The following is a 20,843-nucleotide window of genomic DNA, read 5'->3' as shown; positions in this document are numbered from 1 at the left end:
TTTTTCTCATTTTGTCTGTCATAGTTGAAGTGTACCTATGATGAAATTACAGGCCTCTCTCATCTTTTTAAGTGGGAGAACTTGCACAATTGGTGGCTGACTAAATACTTTTTTGCCCCACTGTATATATATAGCTTTGCCCCACAGTGTGTCAGTGCGGATGCCAACCTCCTTCAGGATCGGCCCTAACTGCCAGGCTTCTGTGCCCTGCCTGACTGTAACAGTCCCCCCCCCCCACATTGTGCCAACGACCACACCTCCACAGGGTGGGGGGGGGCAACCTTTAGAGAGACAGACAGATAGAAAACCCAGAGATATTGAGATGTGGGGGAAGAGAGAGACATTTTGTTAACAAGGATCGTGGCGATATAGAGAGACCGAAAGAAAGACAGAGAAATGCTCAGCAAAAAAAGAGACCGGTTGATAGAGCGAAAGCGATTGGGGACAGAGAGAGCACATCGTTTGTAGACATCATGTATTTGTATCGCTATATTAAAAAAAAAAAAAAAAAAAATATCTCTCGCTGTGTTCAAGCACTGCTTCGTGAGGTATAGGGGTGGTGGTGGTTGAGTGATTGGTTGACTCCGTGATTGATAGGATTGTGACAGGCGGAGAAGCTTCATTTCTTTCTCTCCCTCCTTCGTTCCCTCGCGTTTTTCACGCCAAACCCTGCATGCTGCTAAACCGCAGGTGGACTAAGCCCGGACAGACCGACTCGCCGATAGACAGACTCTGTGTCCACCCTCACCCGATTAAGGGCATCTAGCAGAATTAAATATGAACGTGATTATTGCATGAAATAATCTATTAACAATATTTAAACACCATAAGACCAGAGAGCAACCCTCAGCCAGCCCTCATGTGTCCCCTTCTGTAATCCCAAAGGCAGTGTTACACATGCTAATACGACCAGCGCGCGGCATTATGCAGTTGATTAGCATCCTCAAGCCAGCGTCAGTATGGCCACAGTCACGGCGGTGGCATTTGCACAGTGAATAGGGAACGTGGGACGTGCTCCCTGGCTGTTTTGTCGCCCAGGTTGGCCTGAGACGAGAATTTTCCCCCAAAAGCACTGTGTTCTGTCTTTTGTTCTCACATGAGCGCACGTGCACGGTTAAAAACACACACACAGGCCCCCACACACCTGCGCACTTCTCTTCTCAAACACTTTTCTCTACCACACATGGCAATCCTGTCCATGTTAGCACTAGAGGACAACCAGGAAATGGAATTAGCCATGAGCACGTGCCGAATCCGATTGCCACACCCCTATAATATAATACTCACCACAGTCAAACCAGCTTCAAAACATACAGGCTTTCTTGCGTCGACGCGTATATTTTGTATATATATATTTTGCGGCAGGTAGCGTTGGGCCAGTAACCGATAGGTTGCTGGTTCGAATACCCGAGCCGGCAATGTGGAAAAATGTCTTGTTCTGCCCTTGAGCACCCCCCAGTTAACCCACAATAACTCCTCCCCGAGCGGCGATAATGTGGAGGTCGATTAAGGCAGCCCCCCAACTCACCTCTCTGATTCAGAGGGGTTGGGTTCAATGCGGAAGACACATTTCAGTTGAATGCATTCAGTTGTGCAACTGACAATGTACTCCCTTTCCCTATACAGCATAGTCTCACCTCTCCCTCTCTCCACACAAAATGAACAGGGCACAGTGAGTCCATTGTGGTTAGAAACGGAGAAGGGTCACTTAGGTGAAGGAGAGTGTTTATCATTGTGGTCTACCTCTCCTCTCTCAGGTGGCTACGTGTCCACTATAAGACCAGCTGGAGACAGAGGAGCAAAATGAGCTCCAGATGTTCTCTCCTGCTGGAGGGAAGAAGAGAGAGAGAGGGAGGGAGGGAGGGAGAGGGAGGGAGGGAGAGGGAGGAAGGAAGGAGAGGGGGAGGAGAGGGAGAGAGAGGGGGAGAGAGAGGGAGAGAGAGAATGAGGAGAGGTGGGGAAGAATGAGGAGAGGTGGGGAAGGAGAGGGGGGAGGAATGAGGAGAGGTGGGGAAGGAGAGAGGGGAGGAATGAGGAGAGGTGGGGAAGGAGAGAGGGGAGGAATGAGGAGAGGTGGGGAAGGAGAGAGGGGAGGAATGAGGAGAGGTAAGGAGGGAGGGAGCGCAGGAGGGATGGACAAATGAAGGGAGGGAGAGAATAAGAGAGTATAGGCTCCTGAGATGGAGAGAAGGGGTGAAGAAAGATGTGCATTGCTATTGTGCTCATTCTATCAGAAGCTTTAGAAGTGGCGTCTGAAGAGTTTGGTAGGTGTTTATTGAAATGGAAAGTTCTTTGGGTCATTTCAAAGGACGACACATGGTGTAATTAGTGGTGTTAATGTCTTTCCTTTCAATGCCGTTGCATTGTTTTGATGAGGGCCGTTGAGCACGACTGTCAAAGCCTCTGTCTGATTAGTTCGGAGAAAAAATATCTCTTCCCTTTGCATTTTCATGGAAACCAAGAAAGGATCATCAACACCTATGATGATTGTTTTGCAATTAGTTCGGATCATGCAGCAGCTACATGTTCTACTTTGTGTGTTTGATTGTATGTGTATCATCCAGTATTTTGAGTATGTACTGGTACATTAACAAAAAACTGGAAACGTCAATAATACAACCCATTGAATGCGACCCACCCCATCTGCGGCAGTGTTTCCCTCCCCTCTGCGGCAGTGTTTCCCTCCCCTCTGCGGCAGTGTTTCCTTCCCATCTGCGGCAGTGTTTCCCAAAAACACTGCGGCAGTGTTTCCCTCCCATCTGCGGCAGTGTTTCCCTCCCATCTGCGGCAGTGTTTCCCTCCCATCTGCGGCAGTGTTTCCCTCCCCTCTGCGGCAGTGTTTCCCTCCCCTCTGCGGCAGTGTTTCCCACCCATCTGCGGCAGTGTTTCCCACCCATCTGCGGCAGTGTTTCCCACCCATCTGCGGCAGTGTTTCCCTCCCATCTGCGGCAGTGTTTCCCTCCCCTCTGCGGCAGTGTTTCCCTCCCCTCTGCGGCAGTGTTTCCCTCCCCTCTGCGGCAGTGTTTCCCTCCCCTCTGCGGCAGTGTTTCCCTCCCCTCTGCGGCAGTGTTTCCCTCCCCTCTGCGGCAGTGTTTCCCTCCCCTCTGCGGCAGTGTTTCCCTCCCCTCTGCGGCAGTGTTTCCCTCCCCTCTGCGGCAGTGTTTCCCTCCCCTCTGTGGCAGTGTTTCCCTCCCCTCTGCGGCAGTGTTTCCCTCCCCTCTGCGGCAGTGTTTCCCTCCCCTCTGCGGCAGTGTTTCCCTCCCCTCTGCGGCAGTGTTTCCCTCCCCTCTGCGGCAGTGTTTCCCTCCCCTCTGCGGCAGTGTTTCCCTCCCCTCTGCGGCAGTGTTTCCCTCCCCTCTGCGGCAGTGTTTCCCTCCCCTCTGCGTCAGTGTTTCCCACCCATCTGCGGCAGTGTTTCCCACCCATCTGCGGCAGTGTTTCCCACCCATCTGCGGCAGTGTTTCCCACCCATCTGCGTCAGTGTTTCCCTCCCCTCTGCGGCAGTGCGTTTCCCTCCCCTCTGCGGCAGTGTTTCCCACCCATCTGCGGCAGTGTTTCCCACCCATCTGCGGCAGTGTTTCCCTCCCCTCTGCGTCAGTGTTTCCCTCCCCTCTGCGGCAGTGCGTTTCCCACCCATCTGCGGCAGTGTTTCCCACCCATCTGCGGCAGTGTTTCCCTCCCATCTGCGGCAGTGCGTTTCCCTCCCATCTGCGGCAGTGCGTTTCCCTCCCATCTGCGGCAGTGCGTTTCCCTCCCATCTGCGGCAGTGCGTTTCCCTCCCATCTGCGGCAGTGTTTCCCTCCCCTCTGCTGCAGTGTTTCCCTCCCCTCTGCGGCAGTGTTTCCCTCCCCTCTGCGGCAGTGTTTCCCTCCCCTCTGCGGCAGTGTTTCCCTCCCCTCTGCGGCAGTGTTTCCCTCCCCTCTGCGGCAGTGTTTCCCACCCATCTGCGTCAGTGTTTCCCTCCCCTCTGCGTCAGTGTTTCCCTCCCCTCTGCGGCAGTGTTTCCCACCCATCTGCGTCAGTGTTTCCCACCCATCTGCGTCAGTGTTTCCCTCCCCTCTGCGGCAGTGCGTTTCCCTCCCATCTGCGGCAGTGTTTCCTTCTGCTCTGCGGCAGTGTTTCCCACCCATCTGCGGCAGTGTTTCCCTCCCATCTGCGGCAGTGCGTTTCCCTCCCATCTGCGGCAGTGCGTTTCCCTCCCATCTGCGGCAGTGCGTTTCCCTCCCATCTGCGGCAGTGCGTTTCCCTCCCTATCTGCAGCCCCACGTTGCTCTCCCCTAGTAGCTAGCCAGCCTCGCGTCATCTGACTCTCTGGCCATTGTTTCCCTGTGAGAAGCTCAGCCAAGGGGATCATGTGTCCCAGGGCCCGAAATAGCCCCCAGCCATGGAATAACCAACTAATGTCATTAGGAAGCTGAACAAACAGGTTATGAAGGCCTGCAGGAGGGAGAGGGGGATGGAGAAGAAGAGGAAGAGAAAGTGAAAATTCAGTGGCCTCCTCCCTAAGGAGTCGACTTCGAGTTTTAGCGCCGTTTAATCAGCCAACAAGTGGCCACTTTGGAGGAGTGTGGTAACAGCCTCCCCAGGGGGTAGAGCGAGGGAGAGAGCGTGTGTGTGTGTGTGTGTGTGTGTCTAGACTTTTGTGGCTAGTAAAAGAGGGAACATTCACTGCAGTCTTTGAGCACATACGAGGATGGTCTGTGTGGGTTTGTCTGCCAATGTGTGTGAGTAGTACACGTGTACCTGTGTGTGTGGGCAACTGAACATGCATGTGTGTGTGTAAGTGGTTACGTCAATCATAATGTGACAGCAGTGGCTGCACAGATTGGGTGCGTGCATGTGTAATATTCCCCCTGTTTGAACTTGGCTGGTAGGTTTCACGGCCCGATGCTTGCATAGAGATCATATTAGGCTTGCCAAGTCAACCTTTCGGGCACTGTTTACTATAGTATATTGTGTCTGTGTCCTTTGGTGTTTTAAACATAACACGTCATTTTAGCTCAATGCTTTTGTCTCTGCGCTTGTGTGAAGTTGGGCCTATGCGTGTTTCCACGCACGTTAACACCGTGCACCACAACATGTGCTCACACGTCCCTGAAACGGGATACGTGTGGTTGTGTGTCCACCCGCCTTCATGCACAATTCACATGCGTTATGACTCGATCATTTTAAGGTAGCACCTCTGCTCCAGTTTGAGCACATAACCCACTTTCTCACAATTCGCTTGTGTGCCAGCTACTGCTCACATCAGGGCGGAAGACCAAGTCGGCTTCGGTTTGGCCACATCTGGGACTGTGCAATGAGCAAAACAGATGAGTACTAGACAAGATGAACGGAGCCCACCCTATGTCCCAAGTGGTGCCCTATTCCCTATATTGTGCACTACTTGTCACCAGAGCCCTGACCAAAGGCAGTGCACTCTACAGGGAACAGGGTTCCGTTTGAGACGTGACCCGTGTTTTTCAGGAACTCATTTCACACCTAATGACACACAGCACAGAAAGGAGGTCACTGAAGTATAGGGAGAGACACCAGACCATGATCTCCACTGCTCTATCTCTACAATTATACCAAATGCTTGTGTGTGTGTGTGTTTGAGAGAGAGAGAGCCTCCATCTATGTAGCCACCGAAGCCCACTCCTCCTGGAGATGGACCAGGGCGGTGGATTGTTATTGCAGATTGCCTTTTGAAGTAAGTGTTTGTCATTGAATGTGGTGGTCAGTTTGCATTATGGTCCACTATATTAGCTGATTGGTGTTTGGATGCGCATTAGGTTGAGATTGAGATCTAGTTTGGTTTTTATGGGGGGGGGGGGGGGGTGCAAACACACCCAATTCAGTGTCCGGTGTCTTCGATTAAATGTATTAGAATATTTTCAAGTAACCAATTGATCCCCGCCTGAAATTATGTGTTTGTGACATACTGTGCTTGCAGGCGTGTGTGCACTGTCTTTTCGTGTGTGTGTGTTTACATGTTTACGTACACATTTATATGTTGGTTTCTGTTCCCATATGCCTGCCTACTGTATGTGTGTATAAGGGAGAATTTACATATTTCCGCGTTTCGTCTCTAGTGTCTCCATTCCGCAGCCCAAGACTTCATTGAAGTAGCGTAGCTATGGCAACGCAGAGCCACACTGCAAGGGAAGAGGTTTCTGAGAGTTTATGTGAAGTTTAAAAATAGGGAGTAATTAATACGGGTATTTGTGCCGCTCAGAAATAGCTGTGTTATTCATTCATGAATGCATATTTGGAGGATGTTTGGCTGCTATGCGCAAATAAATAGAACTCCGAACAAGCTACAGTGGAGTGTAGAGAGTAGTCCACATAATGTCAATTTAAATAACACTACTATGGCAATAAAGAAGAATTGCCACTTGCCATTTTAGAACGCATCATAAGTGCTGTGGATGTTGTCTGTCCAATCAGAGCCAGTCTCTTCCTGAACTTTGTCCCCGACACACTCTCTACAGGTTCAGAGTACACTCACAGGAAGTTGTGTTGTACAAACACCTCTATGGAAACAATACCTATCTACACAAACCCTTCTAGAGAAACGATACTTACACTATATATATATATATATATATATACAAAAGTATATGGACAACCCTTTATGTTAGTGGATTCAGAGATTTCAGCCACACCCGTTGCTGGCGGGTGTATAAAATCGAGCACACGGCCATGCAATCTCCATAGACAAACACTGGCAGTAGAATGGCGTGGCTGAAGAGCTCAGTGACTTCCAACGGGGTACCCACCGTCATAGGATGCCACCTTTCCAAGTGGAAGCGTCTAGGCGCAACAATGTCTCAACCGTGTAGTTGTAGGCCACACAAGCTCACAGAACGGGACCGCAGAGTGCTGAAGTGCATAAGAATTGTCCGTCCTCGGTTGCAACACTCACTACCGAGTTCCAAACTGCCTCTGGAAGCAACGTCAGCACAATAACTGTTCGTCGGGAGCTTCATGAAATGGGTTTTCATGGCCAAGCAGCCACACACAAGCCTAAGATCACCACGCGCAATGCCAAGCATTGGCTGGAGTGGTGTGAAGCTTGCCCGCCATTGGACACTGGAGCAGTAGAAACGCGTTCTCTGAAGTAATGAATCACGCTTCACCATCTGGCAGTCTGACGGAGAAATTCCAGGGGAATGCTACCTGCCACAATGCATAGTGCCAACTGTAAAGTTTGGTGGAGGAGGACTAATGATCTGGGACTGTTTTTCATGGTTCGGGCTAGGCCCCTTAGTTCCAGTGAAAATAAATTGTAACACTACAGCATACAATTACATTCTAGACTATTCTGTGCTTCCAACTTTGTGGCAAAAGTTTGAGGAATGCCCATTCCTGTTTCAGCATGACAATGCCCCTGTGCACAAAGCGAGGTCCATAAAGAAATGGTTTGTCAAGATCGGTGTGGAAGAACTTGACTGGCATGCACAGAGCCCTGAACTCAACCCCATCGATCACCTTTTGGATGAATTGGAACGCCGACTACGGGCCAGGCCTAATCGCCCAACATCAGTACCTGACCTCACTAATGCTCTTGTGGCTGAATGGAAGCCTTGTCCCCACAGCAATGTTTCAACATCTAGTGGAAAGCCTTCCCAGAAGAGTGGAGGATGTTATAGCAGCAAAGGGGGGACCAACTCCATATTAATGCCCATAAATTTGGAATGAGATGTTAGACGAGCAGGTATTCACCTAACTTTGGTCATGTAGTGTTTCTCTCATACACTGCTGCTCAGTCTGTTAGAAAGTGAAACAAAATGGCATCAACAACAACAACAAACAAATTGTCTGGATCTACCGAAGAAGCCAGTAGCTATTCCCTGTGGACACAGCTACTTTATGGGCTGTATTAATGACTTCTGGATTAACGATGATCAGTGGGGTGTCAACAGCTGCCCCCTGTGCAAGAAATGCTTTATCCCAAGTACTGAGAAAAAACACTGCTGGCAGAATTAGTGGAGAAATTGAAGACGGGACCCCAAGCTGATATTTCTGCTCGCTATTACACTAGACCTGGAGATGTGGAGTGTGATGTCTGCACTGGGAGAAAACTCAAAGCTGTCAAGTCCTGTCTGGTGTGCCTGGCCTCATACTATAAGACTCGCCTCCAGCCTCACTATGAATCTCCTGCCTTATAAAAAGCACAACCTGGTCAAAGCCTCCACACGACTACAGGAGAAGATCTGCTGCAATCATGACAAATTGTTTGAGGTTTACCGCCACACATATCAACAGTGTATCTGTTAATTAACAGTGTTTGTCAGATGAACATAAAGGCCATGATACAGTCTCTGTTACTGCAGAATGGACTGAGAAACAGAGGAAATTGGGGGGGGGGATCCCATCAGAGAATCCCAGAAGAGCCAGGAGGAGATGCAGGACGTAGGACAGGCTGCGGAGTCACTCGAACTCTGTGCCCAGGCAGTGGTGGATGACTGTGAGAGGATATTTGCGGGGCTGATACGCTCCGTTGAGAGAAGACGCTCTGAGGGGAAGGAGCTGATCAGAGCCCAAGGAAAAAAGCTGCGTTTTATTCGGGCTGCAGTGCGACTGAAGTAGTAGGTGGTTGAGCAGAGGAGGGGAGATGTTGAGCTGGAACAGCTCTCACACACAGAGGATCACATCGATCTCTTCCAGAATGTCCAGCCTCTCTGTGTCCCTCCTGTATCTGAGGCGTTACCCATTATCACTGTCATCCAACAAGTTTCCTTTTGAGGTTGTGAAGAAATCAGTGCTGGGAATGAAAGAGCAACTTGAGAATGTATTGGAAGGAGGGAATAGCCATGGTAACTTGAAGGGTTCAGCTCAAATTGAAGCCCAACGCAGCACATTTCCAGTACATTTCCATCTGTTTCTGAGGGGGGATACAAAGGTGACTGGCAATTATGGGGTCCAGTCCTATCCTGACCATCCAGAAAGATTTACCAGGTGCTCTGTAGATATGGTCTGTATGTAGCCTTTGACTGGGAGGTAGAGTGGAGTGGGAAAGGGCCTTGTAAATATACTGATCAAAAATATAAACACAGCAGAAACCATCTCAGTGAAGTTTATCTGCGTGCTCGTCGTCCTCACCAGAGTCTTGACCTGGCTGCAGTTCTCCATCGTAACCGACTTCAGTGGACAAATTATGCTAACCTTCGATGGTCACTGGCACGCCGGAGAAGTGTGCCCTTCACTGATGAATCCCAGTTTCAACTGTACCGGGCAGATGTCGTGTATGGCGAGCGGTTTGCGAGTGGTTTGCTGACGTCATCGTTGTGAACAGAGTGCTCCATGGTGAAGGTGGGGTTATGGTACGGACAGGCATAAGGTACGGACAACGAACACCATAGCATTTTATCGATGGCAATTTGAACGCACTTTGTCTTGCCATTTATCCCCCGCCATCACCTCATGTTTCAGCATGATAATGCACAGCCCCCTGTCTCAAGGACCTGTACACAATTCCTGGAAGCTGAAAATGTCCCAGTTCTTCCAGGGCTTGCATATTCACCAGACATGTCACCCATTGATCATGTTTGGGTTGCGCTGGATCGGCGTGTACGACAGCATGTTCCAGTTTCCGCAATATTGAGCAACTTCTCACAGCCATTGAAGAGGAGTGGGACAACATTTCACAGGCCACAATCAACAGCCTGATCAACTCTATGCAAAGGAGATGTGTCGTGCTGCATGAGGCAAATGGTGGTCACACCAGATACTGACTGGTTTTCTGATCCACGCCCCTACTTATTTTTAATGATATTTGTGACCAACAGATGCATATCTGTATTCCCAGTCATGTGAAATCCATAGATTAGGCCCAAATGAATTTATTTCAATTGACTGATTTCCTTATATGAACTGTAACATAAATTGTTACATGTTGCATCTATAATTTTGTTCAGTGTAGTTTATTTAGTGGACTTATTGCCTTTCTCGCTCTAGGTAAATATATTTTTGCTTTTGATACTTATGCCGTGTTGTAAGTGCTGTAAATAATGATTTAAGATTATTATACTTTGGCACAGCAGGGTCTCCTTCGGTCTTCGTTGTCGACTGTGCTTTGAAACCTTCACCTTGTGGTGTGTGCCTGTACTGGAGCATGTCGGAGTACACTGTGTTCTCATGTTGGCTTTCACAGCCGGGTCAGAGAGGTGAACTGAGACACTGACACCAGATGCTCACACACCACACACACACACACACATCAACCCATCCAACCAGCTTTATCCCCAGCTCACCAGAAGTGCTGTCCACCGCGCTCAATTAGCTTGCCCCCCAGACTGTCCCTCGCCAGGGCAAAGCTCAGTCCGAGCCCTGATGGGGAGGAAAGAAAGGACACAATCCATGTCCTCCGGTATAAACACAAATATAGAAATGTCAGGAGCCGGGGGATGCACTTTATTCGGTGCCCTGTACCACCAGGCTGGCCCCACTCCTATCCTGCTCCGGCACCCTGCTTCACTCTGCGGAGTTGGCGCCAAGTGCACTCCACTTGGAATAGGCCTACAGTTCTGGACAAATTAGAATGCATCGCCACTCATTGGCCATTAAAACCACAATGACAACACCGCGACAGATGAGTTTGCAATCTGTCAAGACGGCCAGCTGTTGTACCCCCTGAGGGACGTCCCCCCAAAAATTCCTAGCTTCGACAAAAGGACAAAGGTCGCCGAGGGACTTGATTTTTAATTAACGGACTGCCATTGTCTGAATATTAGCGGAATATATTACGGTGGCCTGGGGATGACAAATGAGACATGGTGGCGATCCAGGTGTTAGGAGCGATGTTACGTGTTGGCGCATGGTTTATGGCGGCTGGGCCACTCCAATCAGTGAAGAAAGCGATCTCTCCCTCTCTCGCTCGCGCAATGCTAGTATTGACTAAGTTCGAGGCGGTTGCGTGTGTGAGGTCTGTTGACGCGCTGTGTGTTTTCTCCCCACGACACACTTAATAACAAGCAGTCAGCATGATCACACGCAGCGCCACACATGCATAATGCATAAACGAAATGAATCTGTCTGCACTGGCAAGGCTTAAAAGGCACCCGGCCCCACCTCTCCTTCCTTCCCTCCCTCCCCTCTTCCTCTTCTCTCACCCACCTCCATCCCCCTCTCTCACCTTTTTATTTGGTTGCTCTTCTGCAAGGTTGGACTGTGTGATCAGGCTAAGAATGCAGCTGTTTTTCCATTTCAATTATGGGCTGCTTTGAAGTGCTAGATTTCACCCAGGGGAGAAATGGACCAGATAATATCCTTTGTCAATCACCTGGCTCTACTCTTCTCTCTCAGCCTCGGTCTCCTTCACCCTGCCTGCCCTGAGCACAGTGGCAGCCTCCCTCAGTCTCTCTATGCTGCAGGTCTCCTCCAGAGGTTTGGCCAGAGGTAAAAGCCTACTTATTCAGTATCACATTGTCCTTGGATATTTTCCATTTGACAGTGTGATTAACCGTAACTGTATTGCCAGCCTTTAAAGCGGGGAAAGAAAATGGTGACGACGCTGATCCCCTCAGCCTGGGATGAAGATGGGTGAAGGCATGCCCGTCTTTCTGCCTCAGTCACACACGTCGACCAGGCTCCAAGAGACTCCCGGGCAATGTTCCATTCCATGCACCGTTAGGATACAACGCTACTGAGAACCTTTGTTTCACACCGTTGACGCACAACCCCTAAAGGGACAGTTGATGAACTGAAAAGAGGGGAGTGTGAATAAGGGAGAATGAGAGAACATAGATACACACTTAACGTGATTGAATGTTTTAACTCATTGTCGTGCCATCTCATTATGACGGTAATAAGCATGACGTTACCTCATGACTTCCCACAACCAGTTATGGATCAATGTCTGCTTTCAATCCAGCCCCTCCGTCACGACCATGACCGAGAAGGGTCCTCTCCTTGGAGGCGTGCCAAGGTTTAGTCCTCAGACAGACATGCTCTCTGACACGCCGTGCTGCCTGTTCATCTGAGCCGCTGCACTACACCGCCTTCGCTCTCTCCCCACGGGGGGGGGGGGGGGGGGTGAGCACTTTGGCATCTCCAGTGATCTGGGTCACGGCGCAGCAGGGTGGCATGCTGTTGACGACGCTGATCCCCTCAGCCTGGGATGAAGATGGGTGAAGGCATGCCCGTCTTTCTGCCTCAGTCACACACGTTGACCAGGCTCCAAGAGACTCCCGGGCAATGTTCCATCCCATGCACCGTTAGGATACAACGCTACTGAGAACTTTCTGGAAAGTTCTAGAAACGAGCTTAGTTAAATGGAACATTTGTTGGGCGGGGAAGACCTTACCGAACACATCAGCAGTGTGTCTGGCCATTTCGTTCCAGTGTTTACCGATGCGCAGGGCAAGCTAGTCACGCTTGCTCATTGAAACTTGTGCACGGGTCTGATAACCAGACGCACACTATTTCTTCATAACCAGGTGACATCCTAGGAACTAATGGATTCATTCTCGCTGCGTCTAATGTGCAGTGCATCCACGTCAGCCCAGAGTAGGGGGAGCTGCCTCATATGCACAATGCAGCTAGCTGTCTGGCTTACTGTTGCTCTCTCTCCGAGTCGCTAGGCAGGAGGCTAGCAGCGCTTGTCAGCCGGGATCTCTTGCCACGCTGATTGGACTGGCTGTCACGTCGGGCTTAATGGGCTCTGACTGCTTGCTCTCCTATCTGAGCCTCCACACACATCCCAGCAGTCCCGGCTCTTGAAGTTTAGAGGCATCGCTGCCTCCCAGCAGTGGATCTGAAACCCTTATTACATAAACCTTGTTTAAGGGGCTGCTCGACCCAGGTTCTGACTACTCTGCTTGGAAGCACGCTTTACAGAACGCGGTCCCGTGTGGCCACATGTAAGGGTGTAAGCATGTCCATGGTTAAGCGATTCTCGTCGCCTTCTCCACTGACGCAACCATGTTTACTCTCTGATGAGTAACCTCTTTAATAGTTTGACAAATTTGACGTATTTGCATAAAACCCATCCCGACCGACTCATATGGGCCATTCTATGACGTTGATTTCCATTCCCTCGGGAACCCTCAACCGTTGCACATTTTTGTTGTTGTATTTCAGTACTAGCATATCTTGGCTCAGTAGAAACACATATGGTAGTGCTAGAATAGAACGTCATCGTGCAACGACTAGAACGATTATCAAGATTGGGCTTTAAACTCGACAAGAGGATAGCAACACAGACTTCTGTCCCATATGTGGCATAATTATCCCCAACCACAACCAGCCTGTGTGGAACCTTCCAGCAGTGCTCAAAGTGATCCCCCCGGTGTGCCACAGAGGTGAGCCGGCCTCAGATCAATGGGCTTGAAGGTCATCGGTTTTTATCTTTCTCTTGTGACCGGGGGAAATCTGACAGGGGCCAGCGGTGGCTTGTTAACCGGGTCTCGGCCAGCCAAACAGCAGGGCTTGAGCCGTCAAACCATAGAGCAAACTGAAAGGGCTAGCGTCGGATTAGCCTTAGCAATTGCGCCAGTGGAAAAAAACAGTGTCTTCTGTTTGCATGAGGCAGGTTTCTTTCACAGATGTTTGTCACTAAATGACCATTTAGAGCCCCCCTGCTCCCTAAGCTTATTTGTGAAGCCTATTTGTCAGGAACCATGGGGTTTATGATGCTGCGCACAGATGAGATTCATTTTCATACACACAGAAAGAGAGAAGAGGAGTAATTGAGTAAGCGATGGACTAAAAGAGAGAGCTGGAGAGATGGTGGGGGGCAGAACAAGGTCTCAGTTGTTGTATAATTAACTAGTGACTGCGCCAGGATCGCAGCTTCGATTACTGTCCTTCCCAGACACACAACACAACCCAGCCATCCTCAGGGCAGCATTTGGCTCGTATTTATTTAACGCATCTTAATCGTGTTTGAGTTGAGCATAATTCCCTGCCTTTATCTTGCGGTGAACACATTGTTCACACACTATAATATCAGCATCTCCTTTTACTGGTGCTGACCTCAATTTACCCTGCTGCTGTAGTACCCAATTCCCCGGCGCATCTGACCTGAGGCGCTAGCGGCACTTGAGGTTTGCACCTGACTGACTTACCACCGGCTCTGGTTACAGAGTGAGCTTGTCGGGGAATGAGGCGATGGGTGTGGAGGTGTAAGCTGCGAGGCAGAGGGCAGGGCGGTGCTTGACTTGGCAAAATCAGCACTTTTTATTTCGGGGTGGTAAATGGGTTACCTGCCTGTGTTGCTCGGTGAGGCTGAGTAATGCCTTGTCTTGCCAACAGGCCCCCTAGCTGCAATTAGAAGAGCTCTTCCTCTCTCTTTCTCTTTTTTGTTTCTGTCTCCTTTTCTGTCACTGTCTACCCCCCCACTCCAGACAGTTACTCCAAAGGGACTAGAAAGACAGCATGAGTCTCTCTCTCTCTCTCTCTCTCTCTCTCTCTCTCTCTCTCTCTCTCTCTCTCACTCACTCACTCACTCACTCACTCACTCACTCACTCACTCACTCACTCACTCACTCACTCACTCACTCACTCACTCACTCACTCACTCACTCACTCACTCACCCACACTCTCACACACTCACTCACACTCACTCACTCACTCACTCACTCACTCACTCACACTCACCCAGCACTCTGATCTTATCCTGCCTCAGTTAATGATTTTTAAATTCCTGCATATTTATTATGTCATGTAGCGTAACATGGTTCATTGGGATTCTGACCTTGTGTGAAAATGTTATGACGAGTGTGTGGAAGGGGGTGTTAGTATGTGTGTCTGTGTCTAGAGAAAGACCGAGATTCCTGAATGTTGTCTTTATGATAAGATTGTGTAGGGGAGGGGTTGTCTTTGAGCCCCTGGTAAATCTAGGTCACCCATAGTGCCACAAAGTGGTCCTACCATAACCATCCAGTACAGTATCCAGTGCGAGTATGACGGTAGCAGATCGGTAGCACCACCACATGCGTTTTACTGTACTTTCAGCCAACCCATGAATCATTTGGACAAAGGCCCGACTCCAAGCCCCTGAATCGACTGATGAAATAAGTTCTGCACTAAGCAGCTTGAGGGCCCCTTCTTTTGAAGTGATGAAGAACACACACGTGCACACCAATGATGCATATAAACCCTGGATTGTTGATGCTATGTATTAGCCAGTGAGAGGCTTTGAAGCCACCGGTCGGCCATATTGGCACACCCCAGTAGGAGCAGTCCTCCATTGGAATGAATGGGATCCTACAGGAATTCAATTACATGTTTCAAGGACAAAATGACATGTATTTTTGTTATAGTGGGGACAGTAATATTAGAACTTTCCAGAAATTGTATTTGAAGGAATTTTCTGGATATATGTTTTAATTTCTTATTTTTATGTTTAGCTCACATAACATCATTTAAAAGTAAGCAGTTTTTATTTAACCTTTTATTTAACTAGGCAAGTCAGTTAATAGTTCATTATATTAAGAGGTCTATAATAGAATACATAAAATAAAATATGGTAAAATAAAATAAATATATACATTAATAAATGCATATTTATAGCTTCCCAAAAAAATGTTGACAATGGTGAGGGAGTGCCAAGATGGAGGCGCACTGACTTCAAAACATTGCCCCCTGTCAGTGATCTAGTGTGCATATATAAATCCTTGGTGCACGCACTCGTGCATGATCTCATGTGAGCATGCACATACATAATATATGCCCACACATCTCACATGTATATTGTACACAGACAAACACACATTGCCAATATCATTTGACCAATGCACAAGTGTGCACGCACCCAAATCCAACCTCCGACATCCTGTCTTCTCTCCCTTTCATCGCTCCCTTTCTTCGAGTGCAGTGATGACAAGCCAGTGGCACGGATTCAGAGACACCAAGGACTTTGTATCGGAGGGGTAGCTCATCTGAAGAGCGAATTAGAGAGAGGAGACCTACTGTAGCCTTATTTACTGCCATTAGTTGACTAATGATGCCTTTAATTAGTAGTGACATGCGCCGTTAATTTAATCAAACTGTTTACAACTGGCCCTGTCAACGAGATTCCTCCAGACCCAGATTGATGTTGTCATGGTGCTGCACTTTGTTTAATTATTGGACCGCTTAAATAGTGGTGTGGGAGGGTGGGTTGTTGAGCGACATGGTGCATGTATGTTTCATGTGCATGCGAGTACATGTGCATGCTAGTATCTACGCTATTATTACGCTCATATTATTTTCATCTATTTGGTGTTTGCGCTTGTAATGAAAGCATATCAAATGTTTAGTTCCAACCTACCCATAATGCATTGTCATACCTCCCTCTCCTCGTTTCCAATCTCGTTAAAGCGTTACAGGTTGTTGTGTGCCAGGCTGGCAGCGACAGTCAAGCCCTTCAACTGTCGGTTGTTGTTTGCTTCCTGAAATGAAATTAATCAGTTGCCCCCTAAACTGTTCTTAGCGTATTGGCCCGATTATATGGAGAAAGCTACTAGCTACACATATACAATTAGCATTAGCTGGGCAGAAATAGCTGAAACACAGCAGTGTCCTAACCCAGTCCTCTTTGAGCAACACTTTACTTAAAGCCTGCAGGTATCATACAATACTTTAGAACTTGGCATAAACATGTATGAACTGTTATAATGTATTATAAGGCTTCATTAAGCTGTATTCTGATTCTCGGTCTGGGGTTATGGGCAACATCTACCTAATGTGAGCTGATTTTAATTTTGTCCTGTGTGTTGGTGATGCCCGGCTGTGCCCAGTCCTTGGTTGATACAGTTTCTCTGTTGTTTTTTCCCATGAAGAGGGTGGCAGAGGGGGGTGAAGACCGAATGTGCCCCTGTGGCACCGCTGCTGACAACCATTTGACATTTGACCTTTTGGCCTGCTGTGACGCCATTTTCTCTTAAAGGCTCAATATAGCCACTGCAAATCATGGCCCAGAGTCTTATGAAATCCAACCCTGCTATGACTGGGTCTCTGAGAATTGTCTGAAATATCATTCTTTTCCCACTGGAAGAAGAAATTATTGAATTCATGTACTTAACTGAACACTTAGTGAGACACAAAAGGAAACTCAAGGTTATGTTAATATAAAATTGCTCTTTAATCAGATAATTTGGTGAAATTGTACCTCATCCTGGAAATGCTAGAGACCGGCTTTGATTGAAAAAGACCCCCAATTCCCCACTTCTAACAAAGAGCTAAAGAGAGAGGGGGAGAGAGGCGAGGGAGCCCAAATAAATACGCTTTCTGTTGGAGATGGAGAACGAGGGAACAGACGAAACGCGCAGTCAGCAGTGCCTCCCTCCACTTCACTTTAACTCCATTACACACAATTGAGTGTCATTTACTTCAGTGCGTTTGTTGCAGGTTGGCATTTATTGAGATGACTCATGTACTGGAGGCAGCTCTGCAGAGTGGTCACTAGCTGGCACAGCCACGAAGTCATGAAATCTGATTTTAAACCTTAACCATACTGCTAACCCTAATGCCTAGCCCTAACCTTAAATGAAGACCAAAAAGCACAACTACAAAAAATGAATTTGTACGATATTGACTTTGCAGCTGGCCCATCTAGTGGAAACCGCTCCGTTCTGCCTCCGGGGCAAGACTCATGACAATGAACGTCAATCTGCACATTTGTTTTGACTCGCGCGCCTCTCAAACCTGCAAAGGCTGGCCTGCCTTGCAGTCTGTCTTCTGTGGTACACAAGTGAGCTACAGAGAGGGCGAATGAGAACGACAGTGTATTTTCCTCGTTCTTTCTCGCGCACTCTGTCACACGCATGTGTATAAGCCCACAGTCTCTCTCTCTCACTCTCTCACACACACACACACACACACACACACACACACACACACACACACACACACACACACACACACACACACACACACACACACAGCAGTCAGAGCCGTCAGTGTGCCGGGGCCTGTTTTATCTGCAGCTCACAGTGGGTAGTGTGAAAATGCCAGGCCGCCAGTCATCCTGGAGGAAGTGCCGCGCTGCAGATTAGAAGCCCAAGCTGCAGCAGCTGAGTGGAATGGGACACCACCGGGCGACGCTCACACAGCAAACGTTCTGAAAACCAGAAAATATAATTATCTCTCTCTCCTCCTTGGTCCGCTCTCTCTCTCTCTCTCTTGCTCGCTCCGTTGTTCCTCTGAGGATGTTTTCCTTGTGCGTACTGTAGATATTTGAATAACACATGTGATATGGTTGATTTAGATAAATTGTGTCCAATAGTCAAAGTTCCTCTCTTTGACTGTGATTCTGGTTGTCTCTACTGAATGACTGGAACAGCTCGTTAGTCTGTTGAAGATGATCTGCTTTGACACCAATGGAAGCCCGTGTCTTTCTTCGTACATGCGAATGTGTGGTGCACGTGCATCTGTGTAAAGTGGTTTGTGGGGTCACACAGAATTCTAGTTCTTATGTTGTAGGTGAATGTAGCCTAAAGCGTATAAAGGCATAAAACAGTCCTTGTGTTGTGTGTTGCAGGACTCTGCCCAGGACGGAGTGATCACCAGAGACATCCACCGGACGTTCCCTGCTCACGACTACTTCAAAGACACTGATGGAGACGGGCAGGATTCCCTTTACAAGATCTGTAAGGTACGGATGGATGGCACTCTTTTAAAAAAAAAAAAGAAGAAGAAAAAATTGTGTCTCTTTTCTGTATTTTGTTGTTTTCTTAGGGTTTGGTAGTGAAGAGGAGACAGGAAAGATAGAAGAGAGTATGAGTCAGGCCAGTGGGTGGGATACCTGTTTCGATGGTTCTGTACCACTAAAGATATCCAGGATCACTCGCCAGAGCAGCTAACAGCTTACCTTGTATGTTAAACTTGGATATGAATAAATAAGTACACAGAACCAGACCTGGGTTCAAATACTATTGAAAAGCATTGCAAATACTTAATTTGTGCTTGATTGAGCTTGACTTGCTTAATGGACCTATAGAAAAGTCCCCAAACTGCAAACCCCATTCATCCAGCACTCCAAGCAGGCTAGATCTTACTCTCAATGTATCTGAACCCAGGTCTGCGCAGAACTATAAATGATAAACTGAAACGTACAAGCAAACACAAACCACACAATACTGTGCACACCAAGTTGCCATAGTAAAACATATTGGGACGCACAGATGCAGTAGCTGACTTTGTGACTTGCTTTTAGAGTTCGGAAACAAGCTACACAAATCAAATGTATATTTTTACGGGTCCAGAATGAAGCTACATGTGTCCCACGTCGTTTTTCAGACAACACAGAAGCATGCTGCGGCGGAGCAAATGTTGAGTGTCAGAAAGCCTTATCATCCTCTGCTCCCATCTAGGCCAGTTGAGTGCCAGGCTCTCATTTGAATGCAAATAAATGTAGATTGCCTCTTGATAAGGTTGGCTACATCCTGAAGAGACACACTTTTGTCTCCCATTTTCTTCCTAAAGTGTTTTATTTTAGGTAAGTTCAATGTACCTGTGATGTCCTTGTGAAGGAATGGGGTCAGGGCTAGTATGGTAGGAAGAAAAACCCCCAGCTGCAGACGGTTCTAGGACCCCCCCCCCCATGTCCCAAAAAATGGAATTCATTACGATCTAGAAGGCTAAAACTGATCCTAGATCAGCACGTTTTATGAATACAGTATAGAGGAAACAACAGGGCGACAATGTGAACATTAGGTCAAATTCCCCAGCATTCTCCCATCACGTGATTGGTTGTACCCACTGTTCCTAGGCCATCATTGTATATAAGAATTTGTTCTTAACTGACTTGCCTAGTTAAATAAAATAAAAAAAATGGGTCCGACTGGCAAATAGGGATGTCGTCTATCACGGCCCCCCATCCATCTAGCACTGTACATCCTTCAAGCCACGGCAAAGCGAGCTGAATGGCGACACTCCATCAAACCTTTCTCAGTCCGAGACAGCCTGGCGAGGTATAGCTCCGGGGGTGGCAGTTAAGCGTAGCGGTTAAGAGCGCTGGGCCAGTAACCAAAAGGTTGCTGGTTCGAATCCTCGAGCTTACAAGGTGAACAATCTGTTGATGTGCCCTTGAGCAAGGCTCTAAGCTCTTAATTGCTCCTGTAAGTCCCTCTGGATAAGATTGTCTGCTAATGACTAAAATGTAAATGTAATTATACTTTCATGTGAATTCTTTGCCAAACAGGAAACCAATTGAATAGGTGAAATGCCCATATTTCATTTTTATATTAAAAGCATTGGAGGGCGATTCAAGATACCCTTGTAAAGCTTGTTACAGCAAGCAAGATGCATGGAAATGTCGATTTCAATCCATTTTGGTAAGGTTAGCCGTTTCCACCAATAATTATGCCACTAGATGGCATGAACGGTCATGATGACAACTGACGGCAACCCTTTACACACTACGAGCTGTATTCTAACTTTAGATAGGTATGCGTGCTTAACTTCAATTTTTCGTGCAAGGCTCCAATTGACATCAATGAATGCTTATCTCAATACTGAAGCGGGCCCTTTGATGGTACGAGTCACAAGCCAGGTAGTTACGTAGCAGCTTATGTGTTCCATTATGTCACGCTTAGGACATGGTTAGGTAGACCCCCTAGGACAGAGGGTTCGAGTGAAGTCCAATGTATGCACTAGTAGGGCAGAATAGAGTTTCATGAGATGTAAACTAAGTACATATTATTGTCGTCTTTCCCCACAGTAGATTGATTCCCCGAACTAGATTTTGAGGAGCGAGTTACGCCAACTGCTTACCGACTGCTGTTCTTTTAAGAAGACTTGTGCAGGGAGCCATCTCTCTCTTTCTCTCTGCACACCCCCCCTCTCCCTCTGTTGTTAAATCTGCCCTTTGAAAACAGGGCTTTGCGTAGCTTCCCATCTCTTGATTGGCACAGCCAGATTAACCTGTCTAGGA

General features: G+C 48.0%; 1 protein-coding gene across 2 annotated transcripts in view; it reads left to right on the top strand.

Annotated features, from left to right (window-relative positions):
* LOC129811003 (rab GTPase-activating protein 1-like) overlaps positions 1-20,843 on the top strand; it is a 164,643-nt gene that overhangs the window by 95,667 nt on the left and 48,133 nt on the right. For both annotated transcript variants that reach the window (XM_055862075.1, XM_055862077.1), the window contains exon 14: positions 18,450-18,563. In XM_055862075.1, the coding sequence (XP_055718050.1) occupies positions 18,450-18,563 (114 nt within the window). The remainder of the gene's footprint in view (positions 1-18,449; positions 18,564-20,843) is intronic.

The sequence above is a fragment of the Salvelinus fontinalis genome, chromosome 14 (assembly GCF_029448725.1).
Source record: "Salvelinus fontinalis isolate EN_2023a chromosome 14, ASM2944872v1, whole genome shotgun sequence".
Taxonomy (NCBI): domain Eukaryota; kingdom Metazoa; phylum Chordata; class Actinopteri; order Salmoniformes; family Salmonidae; genus Salvelinus; species Salvelinus fontinalis.
The sequence above is the reverse complement of the archived record's forward strand: the minus strand, read 5'-3'. Positions and strand labels throughout refer to the sequence as shown.